General features: G+C 46.6%; 1 protein-coding gene across 3 annotated transcripts in view; it reads left to right on the top strand.

Moving 5' to 3' along the window:
- Kcnq1 (potassium voltage-gated channel subfamily Q member 1) overlaps positions 1 to 23,256 on the top strand; it is a 319,789-nt gene that overhangs the window by 242,840 nt on the left and 53,693 nt on the right. For 2 of the 3 annotated variants that reach the window (XM_057778117.1, XM_057778116.1), the window contains 4 exons: positions 7,324 to 7,399; positions 11,186 to 11,280; positions 11,869 to 11,915; positions 12,775 to 12,836. In XM_057778117.1, coding sequence (XP_057634100.1) covers positions 7,324 to 7,399; positions 11,186 to 11,280; positions 11,869 to 11,915; positions 12,775 to 12,836 — 280 coding nt within the window. The remainder of the gene's footprint in view (positions 1 to 7,323; positions 7,400 to 11,185; positions 11,281 to 11,868; positions 11,916 to 12,774; positions 12,837 to 23,256) is intronic. The other variant, XM_057778118.1, reaches the window with a different exon arrangement.

Below are 23,256 nucleotides of genomic sequence, written 5' to 3'. Positions count from 1 at the left end.
GGTGTCCGAGTACGTCTGCTGAGAACATTGGTTCCCTGTTGAAACAGCTTCGGTGATAGACGCAGAGGCCACATGTGTGTTTATGGCATCTAAGGTCTTGCTCTGTCCTGTAGCCTTGCCCACCATGCAGCTTTACTGGGATTTTTCTTTGTGCTGTGGATATGCGATTTTGTGTGTGTGTGTGTGTGTGTGTGTGTGTGTGTGTGTGTGGTGTAATGCAGGCATGCAGGCCACAGTACACATATGATGGTCAGAGGATGTCCTCAGGTATTTACCCTGTCTTCCACCTTGTGTCATTCACAGCTGCCAGCTGGCCTGCCCACGAACTCACAGGGATTCTCCTATCTCACCATGGGAGCACTGGCGTTACAAATGTGCACTACTCTGTCTTGCTTTACATGGGTTCTGGAGATTCAAACTCATTCCTCATGCTTGTGTGACAAGCACCTGACCCCTCGAACCGTCTCTCCAACCCTATGACCACTTTTTGTTTGTCTGTTTGCAAGACAGGGTCTCAGCCCCACATGACTTTGAACTTCTGATCTTCTTGTTTCCAACTCCTGAGTTGCTGGGATTATAGGGTGAGCCGCCATGCCTGATTTATATGAGATCAAACCCAGGGGCCTCACATATGGGCAGCAAGTGCTGTACCAGAGAGCCATTACCCATCTCACTGTGATACTTGAACTCTGATTGTGTAACTTTTCAATATTGTAGCTGTTTTTCAGAACTGCCATGGGGATACTGCTTAGCATTTTCATAAATATTTTAAGGTCAGACTGTCAATTTCAAAAGGTAGAAAGATGACAAAAACTATAGAAACTGGAATGAGAAATCTGTACCAAAGCTTGAAGAAAATCTTCTTGTAAGTAACAAGGGCTTTTTTTGTTGCTTTTTTGTTTAAGACAGGATCTCATTGTATTGCTCTGGCTGTCCTGGAACTCACTGATTAAGACCGGGCTGGCTTTGAATCACAGAAATCTGTCTGCCTCTGCATCCCAAGTAACTGGGACTAAAGGTGTATGTCCAGCTACACTGAGGGTTTTTTAAATGCTTTTATTATTTTTATGTGTATGAGTGTTCTGCCAGCATGTACATGTGTGTACCATGTGCGTGTAGTACTCTCAAGACCAGAATAAGGCTTCAGAACCCCTGGGACTGGAGTTACAGATAGTTGTGAGCTGCCATGTGGATGTTAAAAATCAAACCCATATTCTCTAGAAGAGCAAGCCAATGCTCTTTATCCCAGAGCCATTTCTCCAGCCCCACAGATAAGAACATGTTATAGCCTTCACAAATTCAAGTCACCTTCAGCTCTCATTGGTGTTCAGTGCTTGGTTGCCTATAGCTCTCACCTGTGAGCAATTTAAATAGATGGAGTAACTTTGGCACTATTACAGTTAGTATTTTGTGGTCTAATTATTTGTTCCCAGTAAGATAATGGATTGTTAGCTTTCAACTTTTAGTTGAACCAGGCTTGCTCCTCTTTCAGTCCTCATTCTTGGCCCTCAGATTTCTGGGATTACAAGCATGAGCTACCTGAGCTACCATGTCCATGGCCAGCAAGGTCAGGATTTGCTAAATTTACTTTTTAATTTTTTTTTTGATTTTTGGTTTGGATTTTGTTGTTTAGTTGTTTTTGTTTGTTTGTTTTTGCTTTTTTCAAACGAGGTCTCTCTGTGTAGCCCTAGCTGCCCTGGAACTAGCTATGTAGACCAAACTGGCCTTGAACTCACAGAGATTCACCTGCTTCTGGCTCCTAAGTGCTTTATTCTCCTGTTAAATTACATTTTATTTGTATAAGATTTTATGGACACTGTTAGAAAATATGGGACACACTATTTCAGGAACAAAGTGATTTCTACATTATCATTAAACTTGATGTGTTTAGGATTTTTTGTTTCAATTTTCATTTTTGTTCTTTTTTTTAATTGTGTTTCCTACTTTCCTAGGAGTTGTGTTTTTAATTAGGACGAGGCCTTGAACTTTATCAAGTGCTTTTCTGCATCTTTTGAGTTGATTATATGTTTTTTTCTTGTTCTGTTGATGTGGTGAGCTCTGTTGGTTGATTTTCAAATGTTAAGCCAGCCTTGCATAACTGGATTAAGCCACGCTGATCCTGCATCTTGACATGAGCCCTGGTTCTCACTGGCTGCTGGTTTTTAGAGGCTGTCTCCACATCCAGGACAGACATTACCCTTGACTTTTCTTTCAGGAATATCCTTGTCAGATTTGGGTATCAAGGCCGGACCACCTCATAAAAGCCCTGTAAGAAGCTTTGTATATAGTTGTGAACTTCTTATTATGTGTTGGGAAGGACTCACTGGTGAATCATCTAGACCACTTCGTTGTAGGAAGATCGTTAAAATTCCAAGTGTAATTCCATTAACATAGGGCAGTTTGTATTTGTTTCTTCTTCTCTTAAAACGTGTTTTGATGAGTTAATCTATTTTATCCATATTATCAAAATTGTTTTTGCTCATATTATCCTCTGAATATTGTTTTTTTTTAATGTCTCTAGCTCCACAGTGGTGTTCATTTTTTAACTCCCAACATTGGTGATTTGTGATCCCCCTCACCCCATTCCATCCATCTTGCTAAAAGTTTTATCAATTTTATTAGTCTCTTTGGAAAGCCAAATGTTAGCTTTGTTGATTTTCTTTAATGCAACATTCATTTTTTTATTTCATCAACTTACAGCCTTATCTTTATTATCTCTTTCCTTCTACTTCCTTCAGGTTTAAGTTGGTTTTGTGTTTTGTTTTTTAGATTTTTTTTTAACTTGAGCTGGATCTCAGCCTCTCCTTTAGTAAGCACACTTAAGGCCATATATTATCTTCCCCTCAGTGTCCATATTTCAATGCACCACCAACATTTGTTTAATTTTATTTTTGGAAGCATGATTTTTAAATTTTTATCACATTCATTTACATGTGTGTGCGGAGGGGTGCGTGTGCCATGGCCCTTACGTGGAAGTCAGAGGACAACTTTTGAGAGTTAGTTTTTCTCCTTCCACCATGCAAGTCCTGGGGATCAGACTCAGGTCTTCAGACTTAGCAGTAAGCACCCTTACCCACTGGGCCATCCTGCCATTGTCAAGACTGGCATCTTGCTAAGTAGCCCAGGTTGTGATCTTCAAGACTTGGCCTCCTGAGGTGCTGAGATTATAGGTGTATACCCCACACTCAATTTAGCTATAATTTTTGATACTTTTTATTATTCAATTAGAACTATTTTCTAATTCATGTAAGATTCTTTTTCTTTGACCTTGGGTTACTTAGACCATTTAATTTCCAAAACACTTGGGGATTTCCTAGTAATATTTTTAATTTGTAGTTTAATTTTATTGTGGTCATGCAAAACGTGAATTAATTTCTTTGAAATTTGTTGAAACTTGCTTTTAAAAGCTAGCACTTGGTGTCCTTGTAAATACTTATATGTGCTGGCCTGTGATGGCGTGGTTTTGTCCCTGTCAGTTAGGGCAGACTGACACTCAGCTTGTTCATATTGTCTGTTGATGTTTCGCCATCCTTTCAATCCATAACTATTATATAGCTGTAGATTTTTCTTTTGCCATTTTGTTCTCCCAGTTTCTCTATATGTTTTAAGGCTCTATTTATAGGTGCATACAGATTTGGAATTGATCTTTTCCTGCTGAACTGACATTTTTTCATATAGGCGCCAGTGGAAACCATTCTTCAAGTGCTGTGCTTTTTTTTTTTTTTTTTTTTTTTTGAGACAGGGTCTCTTCACTGGTCTGAAACTTGCCAAGTGGGCTCAGATAGTCGGCCAGTGAGCCCCAGGTATCTCCTATCTCCACTCTCCAGCCTTAGGATAACAAACACATGCTGCCATACCTAGATTTTTTTTTTAACCTTTAATTAGGGTTCTGGGGAAGGAAAGCAGGTCCTTGCACTTGTGAGATAAGCTTTTTACCAGGTAACCCTGAGCTGGTAACTCTGTAACTCTGAGATCTTTGTCTGACTAGGCAGGGCCTGGTGATGTTTAGAGAACTATGCTAGGGTACCTGTTTCTCTGCCCCTTTCTTTTCAGTCTCTTTGTTTACCCTTTTAGTGAGTTCATGTCTTAGCTTTTTAATCCTGACTAACAATTCTCATCTATTTAGTGGAATATCAATTCACTTAGATGCACATTCTCTACCATCTAATTCTTATCCATTTTTTCTTACTATTTTTCTTTATTTTTACTACATTATCTCTTTTATCAAATCACCAATTGCATTCTTAATTTCCACTATTGTATTGCCCTTTCTCTCTTTTATTTATTTATCTATCTATTTATTTGTTGTTAGAGGGAATCATGGAATGTGGTTGAGACAGCACCTCGAGTAACCCAGGCTGGCCTCAAACCTCTGTGTAGCCAAGGATGACCTTGAACTTCTGATCCTCCTGCCTCCACCTCCCCAGTGCTGGAATTACAGACATGTACTACCACACCTGACTTTTATAGAATTTCTTTTTCAGTCTTTGGAGATAGTTTCTATCATATGGTGAAACCCCTCATCTCTTCATCTATTTTCTTGACTCTATCCATCACAGTTATCTTAAAGCTCTCATCTAGAAAGTCTGATGCAAGCCACAGCCATCTATCTACCAATGACTCTGTAGGTCAGACTCTGGGCTGCCCTGCCGGACGCACTCCTGGGGGCAGAACACTCACTTGGTGGCTGAGCAGTGTCAGCCTCACATGCCTGAAGCTGTCAGCTGTCATCCGAACCCTTCAACTCTCCTCCTTCACTCACTAGCATGCTAGCTCGGACTTGTCCGGGAGGCAGCAGTTTTCTGAGAGGGTAAAAGTGAAATCTGCAGGTCTTTTGAGGCCGAAGCTTACAACACTGAGGTGGAAACAGACTCAGATCTTTAATAGCAGGAGCAAAGAGGGATTTTCGTCTGTCTTTAACAGCCTCTATGCTCATACTCCTCCCTAAAAAACAAAGTTCTTTCTCCCTCCAACACACTTAGAGGTCTCAGTGTTTGCAGACAACACCTCACGTCCCAGCCTTCTGTCATCCGCCTTTTTTTGTTTTCTGCTCCTAAAATCAATACTAAATATTATACAATGAATTCACAACCTCTAAATTCTAATTAATAGCTTTCTTCATTTTTCTTTCCTTCCTTCTTCCCTTTCTTCCTTTCTCTCTTGTCCTCTGTGCTAGGGATTGAAACCAGTTCATGCTAGACAAGCATTCTACCACTAATCTATGTTCCCAGCACCACCCCTGCTTTTTATGTCATCCTAATTGGCCTAGAACTCACTGTATAGTCCAGGCAAGCCTCCAAGTCACAGAGATCCTACTGACTCTGCTTTCTGAGTACTGGGCTTAAAGGCGTGTACCAACACACCCAGCTTCCCTGCCTTCTTTTTTTAACTTTTTAAAGTTTTGTTTATTTATCTTATGTATATATGTTTTACCTACATGTATGTATTGCAGCATGTGTGTGTGTGGTGTCCTTCTAGTTCAGAATATGGCATTGAATCCCCTGGAACCAGAGTTACAAATGGTTGTAAGATGCTATGTGGGTGCTGGGAACTGAACCCAGGACTTCTGGAAGTACAAGCAGCAAGTACTCTTAACTGCTGATTCATTTTTTTCAGGCAGGATCTCACTAAATAGTGCAGGTTGGCCTTGAACTCACTCTGTTACCCAGGAAGAGCCTGAATTTATAATCCTCCTGCCTCAGCCTTCTAAATATCTGGGATTATGAGTCCAGCTTCTAATTTCTTTATCAGCTGTCTACTAGTGAGCAGCAAACCATAACCAATGTTGTGGTTTAATACTTATTTGTCTTGCTCACAGTTCCCTGGGTCAGGAGCCTGGACTCAGCTCTGCTGGAAGGTGGTTCTGTGGTTGTGCTTGGGATGACTCAGGCGGCAGCAGTCATCGGTAGCTTGCTTAGGGTTGGGTGGTTCAAGATGGCTAGGTCACACGCCCGCAATCAGTGCTGGCTGATGGCTAGGCACCTCCACTTACTTTCCTGCAACCACCCCAGCCACAGTCCCAGCACCTGTGGTTTCCACACATGGTGAGCTCCCCAGACTCTGCAGTCACATTAGGTCACAAGGTCAGCTCAGATTCAGGCTGTGAGTAAACAGCTATCTCCTGAGGCTAGAGAGCCTGTAGCAGGTAAGACTGCAGAAAGCACCACCTTCAGATCTCTAGCTAGGATCTGTTTTTCCCCTTCATCTTCAGCTTTTATATAAGAACAAAACAAAACAAAACAAAAAAAACAACGCAGAAGCTCCAAGATATCTCTGCACAGATGACTAGGTTTTCCTCTAATATGAAAAAGAAATCTGGGCTAGTTTAGTCTTGAGGTTTTGGGGGGACCTCAACCAAAATTTTTGGCTGCTTCCTGGGGCCCCCATCCTAAAATAGTCTGAATCCCAAGCCTGTCGTCCTCAGTGGCAAGAGCCTGCTGGCTTCTCTGTTTCATTTTTACTCCCTCCCGGCAGCACTGTGCTCTGTGAGAACCCACAGCTATTTCCAAGGGGGAACTGTGTGAAAAAAGATACCCTGATAGCCTTTGTTCTCTGGAATCCTGTCACTTGTATCCTGGTGGCTCTGTAGCCCAGGCTCCACTGTTTTCCCCACAGCCCAGGAAGCCCCACCATTCCATCTGGTGTAGACATTTCCCACACTTCTCTGAGAAGGAAGCACAGCCTGGAGGCTAGGCTAGCTTCCTCTTGCCTCTTGTTTTCTGGGCTCGTGGCCCTTCGAGTCTAGCTTTCCCAAAGGCTCCCAGCAACTCTCTGTTGCCAGTGCGGTTTAGTCTGGCTGGTCAAATTCGAGCTTTACAAACTCTCCCGGTTTCTCCACTGCCTGTATGCCTTCTAGTCTTATTTCTGTGCACTCAGATGTCTGATCACAGGCCTGCTTTCTCCAGTGATGTTTCTAAAAGGACCTTATTTCTAGAAGGAGCCTTAGAGACAAACCAATGAAGAATCCTGAACAGTCTTTGTGAACAGTGCCCTCACAGCATGGCTGTTGTCCTACCCCTCCAAAGGCATTCTCTGACTCTGCTGTTAAGAGTTGCAACCCTTGCAAACCGGGGGTACAGACACCCACCCCAGCTCTGAAACACAAGTAGGGAAAGGATCTTTCTCCCCACTTGTGGTGAGGCAACCCTCCCTTTCCCCTTTAGGAATCCCTAGCCTCCGGCTTCCTTAGAGGCAGGGCAAACCCTGGATAGAATGTTCTTTGTTCCTGGAGAGTTCATCCATGTTTGGCCAGGGTACCTTTGACATGTGTTGAAGGGTTACCAGCATGCAACCTGCTCACACTCTGTTCCCCCTCCTCCACAGGCTGCGGGAGCATCATCGGGCCACCATCAAGGTGATCAGGCGCATGCAGTACTTTGTAGCCAAGAAGAAATTCCAGGTGAGCTCAAGTCCAGTTGTGAAATTGGCCCCAAGAAGACTAGAGTAGTAGTATGCCCTCAGTCTTAGGTACCAAGATGCTGTCACCACAGTCCTTGAATCTCCACCACTCCCCAAGACAGCAGGCTCCTTCAAGGATACTGGTCCGGGGGTTCTTTGTCCCTCCACCTTGATTGTTAACAGGAACTTCATGGCTTTTCTTCTCCTTCTGTGCAAGGCTGTGAAAGTGACAACCTGGCAATGTCACCTGGACAAGAAGTGACCTTGTCCTCAGCCACCTTGGAGCTTTCTGTATCCTACCCTACCTATACTGCTAATGAACAAGGGCTCCTGAGCTGGCAAAACTGCAGCTCTGGGATCCACTTGCTGCCAGCACACCTCCAGAGTTGTTCTCCTGAGGCTCTGAGACCAGGGCTCTCAGGGAATAAGGCGGCAGACTGTGTTCCTCCTCTGCTGTGGGACGGTCGTGAGCAGAAATCATGGGGAGGACAGAGTCTTACTCCCCACTTTGCGAACATGCAATAGAAGCAGCAAGGAGAAGAAGGCATTCTTTTGCCACAAGGTCCTTGTCCCTGGGGAGAGAAAGCTGGGGCAGCCTATCTTAGTCTCCAAGGACAATCTCAGTGGTAGCCCTGAGTCTTGTTAAAGGGCCACATCTTCCATACCAGGCCATGGGACTGACACAGGCTCCTGCTGTCCCCTCAGAACAGCCCCCACCCCAGTCCTGGAGCAACCAAAACCTCCCTCCTCTGTGAGAGGTAGTGGCTCAGACACAGTTCTCATCCCAGGTTATCAGCATTATATTAAGAGGAGCTTTGGGCGACATGGGTCTTACTCACTGTACTGTAGTCCTCAGCATCTCACTGTTATGTTCCAGCCCTAAGAATAGCCCTTGGGCTGGCCACTGGCCCTCCTGCCAAACTCCTGACACTAATGAGAACAGCATGTGGCCCCTCACCCTAGCTACCCACTGCTACCCTGGAGGGTGCACATTCAACAGTACCATGGTGGCGTTCTGCTGCCCACGTGTTAGCCTGCACCCCCCGGTACTGTCGCAACTCAAGTAGACCAAGTTATGCCCAAGCTCCCCACCATGGCTAGGGACTTCATAGTGTCAAAAGGAATAAGGACGGCGCCCAGCAGGGGGCAAATCCAGGAGGCACCTGGCAGTGTACAAGGAGAATCCAAAGGCCCCATGGAGATTGCACTTGATGCTCTTTTCCCCCACTTAGAAGTCATGTCCCCTACAGTTTCACAGGGTGCTAAAGGAGATTGGGGGACGAAACAGCCTCCCATAGAACCAGCTCTTCCCAGGTTGGCAAGGAGCCCATGGTCTCTTAGGGGCAAAGAAGGGCTAGGGTGTGACACTGGGAAGCAGTGTAGCCTAAATTGCTAATGTTTAAAAGGTCATGAGAAATTGCTAGGTCACAACAGTACCCAGGCTGAGAAGTAGCCCCTTTAGGTGTTGGACTAGGTTCCACCTGAGACAGTATGGTACCTGCTTGCTAGGTTTTATGTTGTCATGCTAGGTAGGCCCATGGCTACCTGGGGTTTACTTCTGCAGTCTGGATGCCCAGTGGAACACAGGGACCCTCATGGTTTCCAAGCAAGTTCCCCTTTGAGTCAGAGGTCGTCTAAGTGGTCCACACAGACCCACTCTCCATGGCCCACACAAGGGGCCTGCCTGCCAACATGTTTGGAAGCTGAGGAGGAAAAGCCCCAGAGCCCTGCATTTTCAGGCCTAGGACACTAGGTACTAAGAGTGGCTCAGGAAGCTGCCAGAACAGGCCAAACAACTCTGACCTTCCTGCTCTCTGCTTCTCCCCTAGACACTCAGTCCAGGTGTTGGAGGGGCCTGCGGGGGTACTAAGGCTTCTGAGTAAAGAAAAGGGCTCTACAGTGGACTGACTTTCTTGTTGGGGACACATGGACAGGTAGTGGCAGGCCTCTAAGAAAGAGTGGGATAAAGAGGGAGCCCCCGTGAGGAGGGCCCCAAGGGCTCTAGGCCACCCTAGTGACCCAGATTTCTTTCCTCAGCCATTCACCCACCTGCTCCCCACCCAGCCCTGCTGGTCTTGATGCAGGCATGCCTGCCTGCCTTGCTGACCGATAAGTCCTTGGCCAGCTGCCCTTGTGTCTGGCCTGAGGAGCCAGGGCCTCTTAGCCCTTGAAAATTTGCCTTGAGCACCCACATCCACAGACCGGTAAGTTTGGACAGACAGCATTATCTTGGCTCATCTCTGGCTCCTGTTGCCACCAGAGACACTTGCCCTAGGAGAAAACTGGCATGGTCTCTTAGAGTAACTCCAGGCAGATATTTGGCAGAGGCTCCCCTAGCCCCAACCAGGTCCTGGAGGGGAGCTTGACATTTCTAAGATAAGTCTTGACAGGCCTGGAAAACTGCTGACCATGGGTAGTTGGTGGGGTATCTGATCTTCCTCCTTTTTTTTTTTTTTTTTTTTTTTTTGTTGTTTGTTTTTTGTTCTGGAACTTATTCTGTAGACCAGGCTGGCCTGAAACTCAGATGTCCACCTGCCTTTGCCTCCCAAGTGCTGGGATTAAAGGCATGTGCCACCACTACCTGGCTCTCTGATCATTCTTAACTGCTTCAGTCCTCTATCCTGCTCCTGCAGGCCTGCATTCTCCCACTTCCCCACCACACAATTGATCACACACGTTTGCAGAGACTAGCAAAGGTACCCGTGCACACTTGGGCATAGTGGCCCTCAGACTCTCAGACTATTCACAGACCAACATAAGGACTTGTCTTGTTCCTCGCCCAGGCCCGCACTGCCTCAAACTGTAGTTTCTGCCTTCCTTACTCGTTTACCCCATGTGCTACCAGGCATGCCTAGAGGTGCCACACACTTCATAAAGCATTTTGGCCCACAAGTTCCCTTCCTTATTACCGAGAGTGACCTTCAGTGTACACTACGGAGAGACCCAGGTTCTGGACTCAGTCATTGCCACCTCTGACTGACAAGGTGCCGCATTAGGATTCCTTGGCTTTTCTCATCTTAGATCTTATTTTATTTTCATTCCCTCCTAGACATAGCAGAGTAGACCTCAGCAATCCATTTTCCAGAAAAGAGGAATAAACTCAGCATCCTGTTTTACCTAAGACAGGAACAAGGCTCAGAATTTCATCTTATACAAGGGAGGATCAGGGCTTACATCTTTGTCTTCAGAAGATCGTAAAACCTGGAGACATTATCAAGCGCAGTGCTAAGGCTGTCGTAACTACATACGCACAGGACCAAGGATCTGTTTAAGTGCTGTCCCAAACTTGGCCTCATAGCAGTCACTGGCTATGTAGGCCACAGAAGATGTGGTGGTCCTGGTGCCCAGAATTACCCTGGACATGACAGGTCCTTCCTTTGTGGGAGCTAGACTGTGTTAGGGGAAGTCCATGTGGCATTGGGAGCCATCTGGAACATATGGTGTACTAACTCCCCACCCCAAGAAGCAGCAAGCATGTCAATCATCAGTCTAGGGCCCAGATGCACTGTGGCTATGCAGCACCATGTCTCTGGCCTGCTAGGCCAGCTCCTCCTGAAGAGGCTTGGAATGAGGGCTAGTAGACCAGCAGGAGCTGCTGTCTGATCCTGCTGGAGAAATGACTCGCAGTGAAGGTCCAGACAGGCTACACTGGCAGCCTGCAAGGGTCAAGCCTGCTACTATATATGTTCTAAGCCATTCCTCCCTATTGCTGCCCCCTCACTGTCTGCGTTCAGAACTGAGCCTACAGGACTCAGAGGAAAGTGACATGTGTCTTTGTGACCTGCAGCAAGCACGGAAGCCCTATGATGTGCGGGACGTCATCGAGCAGTACTCTCAGGGCCACCTCAACCTTATGGTGCGCATTAAAGAACTACAGAGAAGGTGAGCACAGAAATGGGTGTGGTGACATGGCCCTGGGAGGGCCCTGGCCTCACAGGGAGAGGAAGAGTTCTTAGTGAGCCCCACCCCTGAGTTAGCCTCCATCCATGGATCTTCCTGCCACTGGGGTGGGGCTAAGGATCCTGACCATTCAGAGCCAACGCGGTCTGGGATTCTGGTGTCAACCCTTTTTCCATTGAAGCAATGTAGTCCCTGGGGCCCAGCAGAGGTTTGGACCTAGATGGCTAGTTTCACGGTCTAGCTTGCAAACCTAGCTCTGTGTATAGCTGGGAGAAATGACTGTACCTTCCACAGACAAGGCCAAAGGTTCAGAGCTTCTCTGTTCTCACTCCACTCATCCATCCAGAGAAGAAGCCTAGGCACCTCGGCTTCTGCCTCTCATCTTTGAACTTCCTGACTGGCTCTCTCAAGAGCATTGGCCACAGGGTCTTGGGTGCCTTTTGGCAGGTCTTGGAATGGCAATGGAAGATACCCCTGGAGTGAGTGTCATGTTGTCCTCCTATACACAATGGCCTGTCTTTGTGGTACCCCAGGCATCATGTGAGTTGATGTCCCTCTCTTCTCTCCCAGGCTGGACCAGTCCATCGGAAAGCCATCTTTGTTTCTCCCCATCTCAGGTGGGTGTCTGCACTGGTACCTGGACAGGGCAACCCATGACTGACTCTCTCACCCCTTCACCCCCCTCTGCCTCCCCTCTTCATCACAACAGGCCACTAGGACCCCCTGTAGCAGATAGACCCTGGTAGGCAAAATGTCTGTAGACAGGCTGTATAATGGGATGTTTTGGTGACAACAGGACCTGCTGTGTCACTTTAAATAACAGATTTCTAAAGCATCATGGTCAGACTCTGGGTACGGTAGTGTGAACCAAGGGCACAGTTTCCTGTGATGGAAGGGCCTGGTGTGGCACATGGATCAGATGAGCAGCCAGCCCAGGGTTTCAGGGGCCATGATGGCTCGGGTGCTCAGGAATGCACCGTGGTATTGGGTGGGCTAGTTCTTGTCTTGGTGGGAACCCCCAGGTCCTCAGGATAAGGGGCTAAGTGGCACCAGGGAGAGAAAAAGCAAGGCACATTATTCCTGGTGACAGTGCTAGCAGAGGTTCTAACGGGACTGTGGGGCATAATCCAATGTTGGGGACCACTGAGACAGCAGACACCCTGGCCTGGTGATGGGTCTAAACCCAGCAGGTATCATTCACAACCCAGCTGAATCAACTCCTGGACAGAGAGTGTTCTGTCCCTCCTGGAAGACTCTCAGGGGTTCCTAAGCCAGAAGGAGCAAGGATGGAGCCCAGATCCACTCTACCGCTATAGCGCCTCTCGCTGCCCTGACCCTGCTGTTGTAGTCACGAGAGGATTTTAAAGGGGCATTTTTACCCATTTCCCCGACTCCTGCTCCTTAGGTTCAGTCCATCCAGGCTCTCAAACCCACACCCACAGCCTCATACCTCTGACTTTGTGCTTTATCCCATAGAGAAGAGCAAGGACCGTGGCAGCAACACCATTGGTGCCCGTCTGAACCGGGTGGAAGACAAGGTAGGCTCCCACATCCGCTCTGTCAGCTCCGATAGTCGCCTTCCTCAGCCAGCGCACTACCCCAAGGGCAGCAGCTCACTGTACCACCGCACTCTGCTGATCTCCTCTGTGGGGTTCTTGAGAAGCACACTATGCGTGGTGGGTGGGCAATACATCTCACAGTTGTGTGCTTAGGACATCAGAAGCCTGCCTACCTGCTGGCTGCTTCTGCCTACTGTCCCAAGGCCTGTAACCCTGCCTCTGCCCTGGGAAGGAAGGAGTAAGACCTCAAAGTCAGTCACACTGAAACCTTGAACATGACCTGGCTCTTTCCCTCCATTCCTTACCCTTCGAGCTTTCTGCTCTACGTGCATCCTGGCTGTGTCCTAGTCAGGAGGTAGCTACAGCCAGGCTCCCATCAACCTTCCCATAGGCTACCTGGATAGGATTCTTGTTCTGAGTAGGCCAAACCTTCTGAAGACTCAGAACCTGGATAGGGTAGATTCCTGAATGGTGCTGGCCTCTACTTACCCTGGACCTGACTAATGTGGAAAGTCCTTCTCAATATACTGTGGTAGGTTGTGCTCAATCTGCCTGACCAGGCTATTTTTAGCATCCACTACTATAGGCATACCCTATGGTAGCTTCTTGTATACTGACTGCCCACAATCTCATGTTCCAGAATGTCACAGCTGGCATTGGCTAGGCCACTAGGCTATTCCACTGCCCTCCATGTTCTGTGCCCAACACCCTACCTTTCACGAGCCGCTGGAGGCTCTGACTCACCCGGGGAGCTTTCTTAGGCCCGTGGGACAACCCACTGCTACTCTTTGAAGTCTCTGCAGTTTGAGGTGTGCCGTTATCTTGCCAGACAACTTGTCTGTATACACGGATTTTATCTGAACATAACTAGGAGGCTAAAAATAGTGGAATTTCAGTTGAGTGGGGAGTGTAGTTGCTGCTGGGTTGCCCTAGCAACGCCTGGCTTTGGCTCTCTTCCAATATGGGCTGCAACTGGGCAGGTAGTAAGGATAGTCTGGCCCACATAGGACAAGCCAGCTTTCCTTCTCTTAACACATCCTGGGCATTGGGCTCTGAAGTCTCTCTTCTCCTCACTAGCACAAGTGTCCCCAGTCTGGGGCAGCCATGGAACTCTGTGGTCAGTGAAAGGAATAAGGAGGGGGCATGGGCTAGGCTCCAGATATTCTCTGGGACCCTGGGAGTGTATATGTCCAGTACTGAGTCTCACTATAGGACCTGGTACAACCTGTAGCATCCCAAACCTGAGCAGGAAGGTACTGTGGCCATTGATCAGTAGAGTGCCCAGCTAGAACAAAGATTGTGCACATCTGGAAGGATGGAAAAGATACTCAGAATGTTCAGCTCACGAGGCCTAGGCTCAGTGGTGGCTTCAGAGCCTTGTTATTTTTCTGCGCGATCAAGGATACCCTTGACTTCCCTCTTCTTTGTACACGGGCCTATTGGACCAGTGACAGACACCCCGGTTTGAGTCTCCTACTCAACCTTTCAGACAGCCCCAAGTCTTTCCTGGTCAAGGCCACCTTTGCTGACTACTCTTACTGCCGATAGGAATCAGGGAGGTCTCCCCCCACCCTCAGATAGCGTAGACCAAATCCTAAGTATGTGAGCCTTCTCTCGCCAAAAATTTCAAAGCAGCCTGCTGTCTCCAGTCCCAGTAGTCACCACAAATTCCTGACCTGATCAAGTTCTATCCCGTTCTAACTGTTCACCTTTCCCCTTCTCCCCATTACACACACAACAGGCTACCCTCAATCCCAGAACAGAAACCTGGTGTCTCCTATAAGTGACAGAAGGTGATAGGTATTGTCTCCTACCAGTGTCTCTCTTTCCAGACTCAAGATATGGCTGCCCAGCAGCAGTTGAGGTTTAAGGACCAGGTCACAACTCTGTGACCAAGGTGGAGCCTGTTCTGGCCCAGGGGCAGAGGCAGGGGCAGAAGTACGTGCCAGTGTTTCATCAGATCAGAACAACAAAGGACTGGTTTTCCAGAGTCCATGGTCTCTGGGAGCAAGGTTTAGGAACAAAGCTAGGCCAATCCTCAGAGCTCCTGGTGACCTTGGCCCTGGGCTCTAAGCCAGGTTTGCAAGGATACTGGGATCCTGTACAAACACCTCATGGACATCACCCTTCATCTTTACCCCCTGCCTCAAGATGGTTAAGATGAGGGAGTGAGTCCTCTGTCCAAGGCCATGGTCCACACTGAATGAAAGCATCTCCCAGAACTCTAGCCTGAACCCTCATTGTACATCAAGAGGCTGTAAAAGATACACTGACCCAAACGGCCCATGGCAGTCTGCCCAGTCCCTCCCCTGTCCGGGACCACTGCCCCCTGTGGGGACAGACCCTGGGAAAGAGCTTTGCTGGGCCCAGAGGGCACGATGGCATGGTCAGGGCCTCACATTATCACAGTTATCAACGTAACCATCGGGACCAGAAACAACCCAAGCGCAATCCTGCTGACCTTGGGAAGTAGGGGACAGGAAATCCCTGGGAGCCCAGCAGTCCCAGAGCCGAGCCAGTGCCAGCCAGCCTGGCTGAGCCCAGCCAGAGCCCCTGGGCTTCCCTGCTGACAGCCCCTCCCTCCCACCCCTCCAACTGCAGGCTGGCCAAAGTCAAGTCTCCAGTGCCCAGCAGCTCACCTAGCTCAGCTTAGCCCCTCAGCTGTGAAGGGTGTTCCACCATAGGCCACCCATACAACAGAGCTGAACCCCACTCACAAACAGCTGGATCTCACTCTCAGAAGGGGATCAGGCTAAGGATCCAAGGAGATTTGGGGTGTCTATTTGTAAGAGTTTCCCAGGAGAAAAAAGCTGAACTTGTTCAGAGGTGCTTCGGTTTTCCTGACCAGGAGTTTCCTTAGGTCTAGGCCAGGGACCCATACCGGGGAGCCATGCCCATGGACTCCTGTCTTGTAGTCACTGTATATTACTGATTCCTTTGTTCTAAAAGATCAAGCAGTCTCCTGTGGTCACACAGCTAGTTATACAAAGAGCTGGTCCTCACGGCAGTCACGGATGTGGGAAAGGGAAGAACAATTCAGAAGTGCAAGATCCTTTGGAAATGAGGCTGGATTCAGCTCTGAGAGCTAAGGCTGGGTAGGGGTCAGTGGCCTTATCCAGGGGCTACAGCAGTCAGGACTGGTGGCAATTCAAGACAGTATAGGCCATCTTGTTATCCCTATAACAAGAACCCCAGAGTTCTGGCTCCTGCCCCTTCTCTCTGTTGCTTAGCCCTGCCTGGGCCCCCCACTGGCTTCCTTAGGGTCCTCTGGCTCTCTGCAGAACCCACACCCTCCTCTTCCCTATGGTGTTCTTAGCTCTTCTTGGACCTGGACCTGCCGCAGTGTTTATTTTACAAGCTAAGCTCACACTGTCGTGCTGATATGCCTAGCAGAGTGGGGCCAAGAGACTGACTTTCTTGTTTTCTGCAGGAAATGTTTGTGGCTCAAAGCCGGACACAGGGGAGTTCTGGTTTCCAGACCCTGCTCATAGGGCATCTGGGGGTGGGGGATAAGGCCCCAATACTCCTTCTGCCTAGTCCTGTCCTAGAACCCAGGTCATACACACTTTTGGTACAAGGACACTACCCAGCCCCCACCACCTGCCTTCACTTCATGGACCATCTTCTATCATGAGGCCTACAGAGTGGCCTCTGAGACATTGTCATCCCAGGCCATTCCCTGGATATCCTGTCTCACCCTTGCTCTCCAGTGGGATGTCTTCTAAGCCCAGGCCTTCAAGTCCCCTGGCTGGGGCATTAGTTATTTAGACATCACTGCAGACTTCCCTACTTCATCTCTCGCATCCCATATTAAGTCTTAAATGCTGTCAAAATCCATTTAATTCTATTCTGCCATTTTTGCTGAGCTGTAGCTCCTCACAGATTAAGTGGTAAGGTGTTCCCACCAATCCTGTATCTGGGAATATTTTATGTGAGTCTTGAGTTTTTTTTCTCTCTCTTGAATGTTTGTTAGAACTTTAAGGTAATACCATCCAGACTGCTGCTTCCTTTGTGAGAACATTTTAAACTACTGATTACAGGGATTTAAGGCTTATGAACTACTAGGACTCTTTATTTCTTCTTGTGTCAGTTTTGATAAGCAGTTGGGCTGAGGAATTTGTACCTTTCATCTTGGTTTTCAATTTTATTGGTGTTTACTGCATGTCTGTAACATCTGCATTTTGCCCCTGCACGCTCTCATTCCCAGTGTTGTTTATCTGTGCCTTTTCCTGTTTCCCACAGTGACCAAGCCTGCCATGCATTCCCCAATTTTATTGATATTTTCACCAAGCTTTTGGCTTTGTTGATCTTCTTGCCTGTGGATTTTATCTTGCTTATTCACATCTGTTTATCTCTTTCCTTCTAATCCTTGGCCTTAATGTATTTTTCTCTCTCTAACTTCTTAAGCTGGATAATTAATTGTTAATCTCCAGATTTTCTAGATTTTTAAAGTGTGTAAGCCATGATAGCTATTCATATCCTTTACACTATCTTTTTTCTATAAATACCACTGAAAAGGCATAACCCATTTTTTGAGACAGGGTCTCACTATGTAGCTCAGTTTGACCTCAAACTCCAGACTGTCCTACGCTAGCTTCCTGAGTCATTGGGGGAACGGACCCACAGTGCTACCTCAGGCTGCCTACGTTTGATAAAGTGCTTCACTTTCACTTTCATCTGCTTATGCTGTATTTTTCTAATCTCCATCATCTCTTGTTTATGCCAAGAGTTATGCCATGGCAGCATAACTGTGTGGTTTTCATCATTGTTATTATTGTGGTAGAACTTTCTAGTAACATTGTTTCACTGTCAGAGAAAGTGTTCCTAGGATATCAACCCCTTGGAATGTTTTGAAGGATGTTTTATAGTGTAACACGTGCTCAGCCTTTGTAATGTGCCTTGAGTACTTGAAAGCATATTCTGCAGCCATTGGATGCAGGGCTGTGTTTACAAGCGCTCGAACAAGCTTGTTCATTGTTTTATTCAAATCTTCTATATCCTCGTTGGAATCTCTTTATCTATTTGATCTATCATTTCTGAGAAGTCATCGGGTAAATTTCTGTTTAACTTTCTAGGAAACCACTAGACTATTTTCTAAAGTTGTTTTTTTTTTCCCCTTGTTTTCCCATCAGCAATGTGTAAACGGCTCACTTTCTCTCAGCCTTGCAACTAGGCAGTAGGCCTGGTCTTTTCTATTTCAGCCCTGTTAGTGAGTATGTAATGGTATCTCATTGTGGTTTTGATTTGCATTTCCCTAATGACTAATGATGTTGAGCAACTTTTCATGTGCTTATTAGCCATTCATAGTCTTCTCTGGTGAAATGTTTATTCAACTCTCTTGCCCGTTTTCCAATTAGGTACTCCGCTCTATTGTCGAGTGGCAGGAGTTTTTAATATGTTCTGGGTACAAGTCCTCCATCAGACATATGACTTGCAAATACTTTCTCCTAATCTCCGGCTGTCTTTTCATTATCTGAATTGTCTTTTAAATCACAGAAGTTTTTAATTTTAATGAAGTCCAATTTGTCTTTTGTATGTTTTGTATGGTTCCTGCTTTTGATGTTCTTAGACCCCTCTGCACTATCTGAGGTCATGAACATTTTCTTGCTTTCTTTTTTCTTCTTGTTCTAAAAATTATATAGAATGAGCTTTTGTATTTAGGTCTAGATTTTGAGATAATTTTAGGGTATGAAATGGAATAAAATCTAAGTTTTTGTTTGCTTGGCTTTGTGTATATGTATGTCTACATGTGTGCATGCGCAGGTACACATGTGTGCAGGTGTATAGGGGTCAGAGAAACACCTCAACTGTTGTTTTTCAGCAGCCATCCCTTTTATTCTTTGAGAAAAGTTCTCACGTGATCAGCAGTTCACCAAGTAAGCGAGGCTGCCTGGTCAGAGAACTCCAGGGACCCACTTGTCTCCTCTTTCCCAGCCCTGGGATTACAAGTATGTGCCCACCATGCCTGACTTTTTTACATGAGCTCTGAGAACCAAGCTCCGGTCCTCACGCTTACACAGCAAGTTCCTTAACAGCTGAGCTATCTTCCCAGCCTCTTACGGGTATCTAGCCAGAGACCAAGCATAGTGGCGCACACCTATAATCCCAGCACTTGGGAGGCAGAGGCAGACGGGTCTCTGTGCATTCAAGGCCAGCCTGGTCTACACAGTGAGTTCCACGCCCAAGCTGACCTCTAACGGTCTAACAGTCTTCAGTATTTGCCTACAGCAGATGCCACAAAACAGCTGCTTCTTAACCTACAGATAGTCAGTTTTCTAGCACCATTAGTCAAAAATCTTTTTCTTTGATCAATTAGCAATGGCATCTTTATCAGAAATCAGTTAACCAAGCCTGGCATGGTGGTACACACTTTTAATCCCTTGTACTTGGGTATTGATACAAAAGGACTAGGAGTCCAAAAACAGCCTCAACTACATTCCAAGTTTAAAGTCAACCTGGGCTGTCTCAAAAAATTTAAAAAAAAAAAAATCGTTGACCATAAATGTATGGGCTTCTTTATGGACCTTCAATTCTATTCTCTTGGTGCATATACTTGTCCCTAAACCCACCCCACACCTTCTTGATTATTGTGTCTTTGCAGTAAGTTTGGAAATCAAGCAGTGAAAGTTCTCTGATTTGATTTTCTCCTTGCCTAATCTGAGACTAAAAGTTTTCATATGAATTTTAGAATAAACTTATAAATTTCTATTTTTAAAAGAGAAAGAGGGGAGAAAAGGCAGGTAAACAGTATAGCTGGCCTCTGGGATTTTCTGCTGAACCTGTGGATCCTTTGGGTAAATGGACATCCGAGACCATGATACACTATCGCTTTCCTTGTATGTGTTTTACTTTCATTTCTTGAGGAGGTAAGATTATGACAGGGTTTTATTTCTTTATCCCAGGCTAGCCTGGAACTAACTTTACTATAAAATTCACAGTCCGCCTGCCTCAGGTCCTAGGACCACAGATTTTCTGGCACGTTTTGTGGTTCTGGTGTCTGCTTTGTGCTGTTGTTGCTGTCAGATCGCCCCGCTCTACTCGCCATGCGATTGCTGATGGGGTTGTTCTTCTTAACTTCACTTTGCAATTGTGCATTACTAGAGCTAGAAACACAATTTTTGGCTGACCTAGGAAAATCCAAATTTGCTATTCTTGGTTTTTGGGTTTTGTTCTTGCTGTCAATTCTGTTAGATTTTCCATTCCTGCTACAGATAATGAAGACAAGCTTACTTCTTCCCTTCCAGTCCAAATGCCTTTAGTTTCCTTCCTTCCCTCCTTCCTGCTCTCCCTGCCTTCCCATTGCTCTTACCTTGGCTGAAACATTAGTAATGTGTTAGAAAAGACTGGAGAATCCACTGGGAGAAGGTCTCCAGTCACCTGCCACTAAGGATGATGACGGCTTTGGATCTCCCATCAATGCTTCCTGTCGGTTAAGGATATTTCCTTCAGTGCTGAGTGCACTGAGAGCTGACCAGAAGTAAACGTGCAAGTTTCCCGCATGTCCTTTCTGACTCTATCGAGGTGACCACTTGGCATTTAACCCCTTATTCTATTAATACAGTATGATACCGTAACTGATTTGGGGGTACTAAACCAACCTCACATTCCTGGGATAAGACCCATTTGGTCATAGTGGGTGATGGTTTTTTTCTTTTTTATGGCGCAGGGCTCAGGTTGCTATATTGTGTTAAGAACATTTGTATTTATGTCTACACACACACACACACCCTTATGAGACGGATAAAATGGAGATTGAGGCAGAGTGTCCTTGTATAGTCTATCCCAGGCTGGCCTGGAACTTACTATGTAACCCAGGCTGGTCTCAAACTCACTGTGATCCTCCTGACTCTGTCCACACCCCCCAAATACTGGGGTTCCAGCACTACCATGCCTGGCTTGCATCTATAGTCGTAAAGAATATTGTACTATGGCTTTCTTGTGCTTTGTAAGTTTTTTGTGTATGTGTGTGTTGTACACATGTGGATATGTATATATATATATATATATACATATGTATACATACACACACATATATAGACATATATATGATCAGCAAATTTGTCCACCTCTTTCTCACACACACTGCTTTCCATGAAGCGCCTGCTTTGCTTCCCTCTCCTGCTGCTAAGATGGGCACACATCCAGCCTGGCCTTTCCGCCCTAGGCTCGAGGTTTTCCAGACCACTCAGAAGATAAGAGTTTGAGCTCTAATCTGAGCTGTAACTAGCTTGAGGATACAGCTTCCCAGGGCAAAAACTGTTCCCTTCCTCTTAACAGTTAAAGCCATCTTGACAGTCTTCTCAGGGAGTGGGTTAATTTTGTTGACTTTCCCACCGAGCTATTTGAAGGTTGGAGCTTGGTGAAGGTTTCTGCTTTGAGACACCCAAGTTCCAATGCCCAACGTCATTAGTAAGATTGTAGAAACTAAAACTCATGGTGCATGGGCACCCTTGGAAGTGCTTACCTCTGAGTCTTCAGTTTCTAACCCCCCCCCCCACACACACACTATCTAGTCAGCTCCTGGCTGCTAGTCACAGATTTTTAATTTTCCAATAGTGGCTCTAAAAAGTAATACGATGAAATTGAAATCACAGCCACACATTTTATTTAACTCGGGAGACCCCAAATACTATGATTCCAATATAATCAATACAGAAACTGTTAGAGCAGCTGCCAGTCTTCCCTTTTTCTGAGTCCTCAGAAGCCAGACAAATTTTATATATAGAGTGCATCTCAATTTGAAAGCTGGGTTTTCATGAGAGCTTCTGGAGTCATATTAAGACTTCATAAAACTTACAACTTGGAAAGGAGATTTGGAGGCAGTTGTCTTTGTTTTTAAGATCAGGTCTTGCTCTGCAATCCAGACTGGCTTAAAACCCACTATGTACCCCAGGCTAGCCTGGAACTCCCTATGTAGCTAACAATGACTTTAAAAACACAAGTGATTCCCCTGTTTCAGCCTCCCAAATGCTTAGATTACAGGCCAAGTCTGGGAAAAGAGATTCTTTAAATGTTCTTAAAGCTCAGGTAAGGACCCATGTACAACTAATTTTAAATGTATTAAAATGAGATCATTAGAACTCAGTTCTTCTGAAGCTAATATGGGGTTGGGGCTGAGCTGTTGGCTGGCGCTGTTTCATATATATGACATACAGGGAGGCAAGAGTGACCACGGCCAGACCAGGAGGTCTGTGAACACCAAGAGAAGAGTGGGGAAGGCAAGTGGAGGTGGCATGGAGGGAAAGAGGGATACAAAGCAGCATCTTTGGCCCTGAACCCTTTGCCTATCCAGACAAACATACTTGCAGGGCCTCCTTGGGCTCCCTCTCCTAAGCCCGTTCCCCAGTCCATGTCTCACCCTCTCCACGGTCCCAGAAGACCACAGGCTGGGACCTACAAGCCATTCTCCTGGCTGATTTGCCAGGTGCCATTAAGAGCCTTGTTACCTGCATGGGCTGGTTACATCAGAAAGTGGAGCAGCCTAGAATACTCCACAGCACTGCACCCCCACCAAGGCCCCCTTCCCACTGTCCCCCAGCCCCACTCCATCACCCCTCCTTGCCTTGCTGCTGGGCTACTCTTGAGTGACAGGGCCGTAAACAGGCCAAGGCATGGGGCTCCAGACGATCAAAGAGCTCCCTTCAGAAGCGGCATTCGTTTGCTATTCTGGGAACTGGTTATTTTAAGGTTCGTGTATTTTTTCTTTCCTAAGGAGCCGTCTTAGTGGATGGTGGAGTCCTGAGGTGCTGGTCCTTCAGTCAAACCACACAAGCCCTGTTTTGTCTAGGGTTTCAAAGATAAACCTATAATGAAAGCGCCATTTGACATAGTGCCCCACCACCCTGGTCCTGGGCGGGAGTGGGCATGGCTGCTGGGGAGTCCCTGTACCCAGCTAACACTCTAAGAGAGGCCACTCATGAAGAGAACCTGAACTCGCCGTGCCAGGCTTGTGTCCTGTGAGCTACACCGTTCTGCCTTCAGGTATACCTTAGGGCCTGAGAAGAGTCCTTGCAAAAGACCACCCCCTACCTCCGCCATGGTTATAGGAAAGTATCAGCTGTTAGCTTCTCCCAGAAGGAAGTCAAAATGTAAGAAAATGACACCGGCACAATGGGTAGCATAGAGTGAGTCATGGACTTTGGGTCCTTGGTATAGCAGGCTCTCTTCAGTCACGGGTTCTAGAGAAAAGCCTGGGGAAGGCTGTGAGAATTGGATATCCACGTGCCTTTCCAGCCTATAGCCTAAGGATACGCTCCAGGTCCAGCAGAAGGCTGGGTATACAAAGACACTGCTGACTGTTGACACCTCAAGAAGCTATGGAAGAAGAGGAGTTAATCACAGTGGATACCTACCAAAACAGAGTGTCCTGAAGTCCTATGGCCATCAGGACATAGTATGT

Source organism: Chionomys nivalis, chromosome 8 (assembly GCF_950005125.1).
Source record: "Chionomys nivalis chromosome 8, mChiNiv1.1, whole genome shotgun sequence".
NCBI classification, from domain to species: domain Eukaryota; kingdom Metazoa; phylum Chordata; class Mammalia; order Rodentia; family Cricetidae; genus Chionomys; species Chionomys nivalis.
The sequence above is the reverse complement of the archived record's forward strand: the minus strand, read 5'-3'. Positions and strand labels throughout refer to the sequence as shown.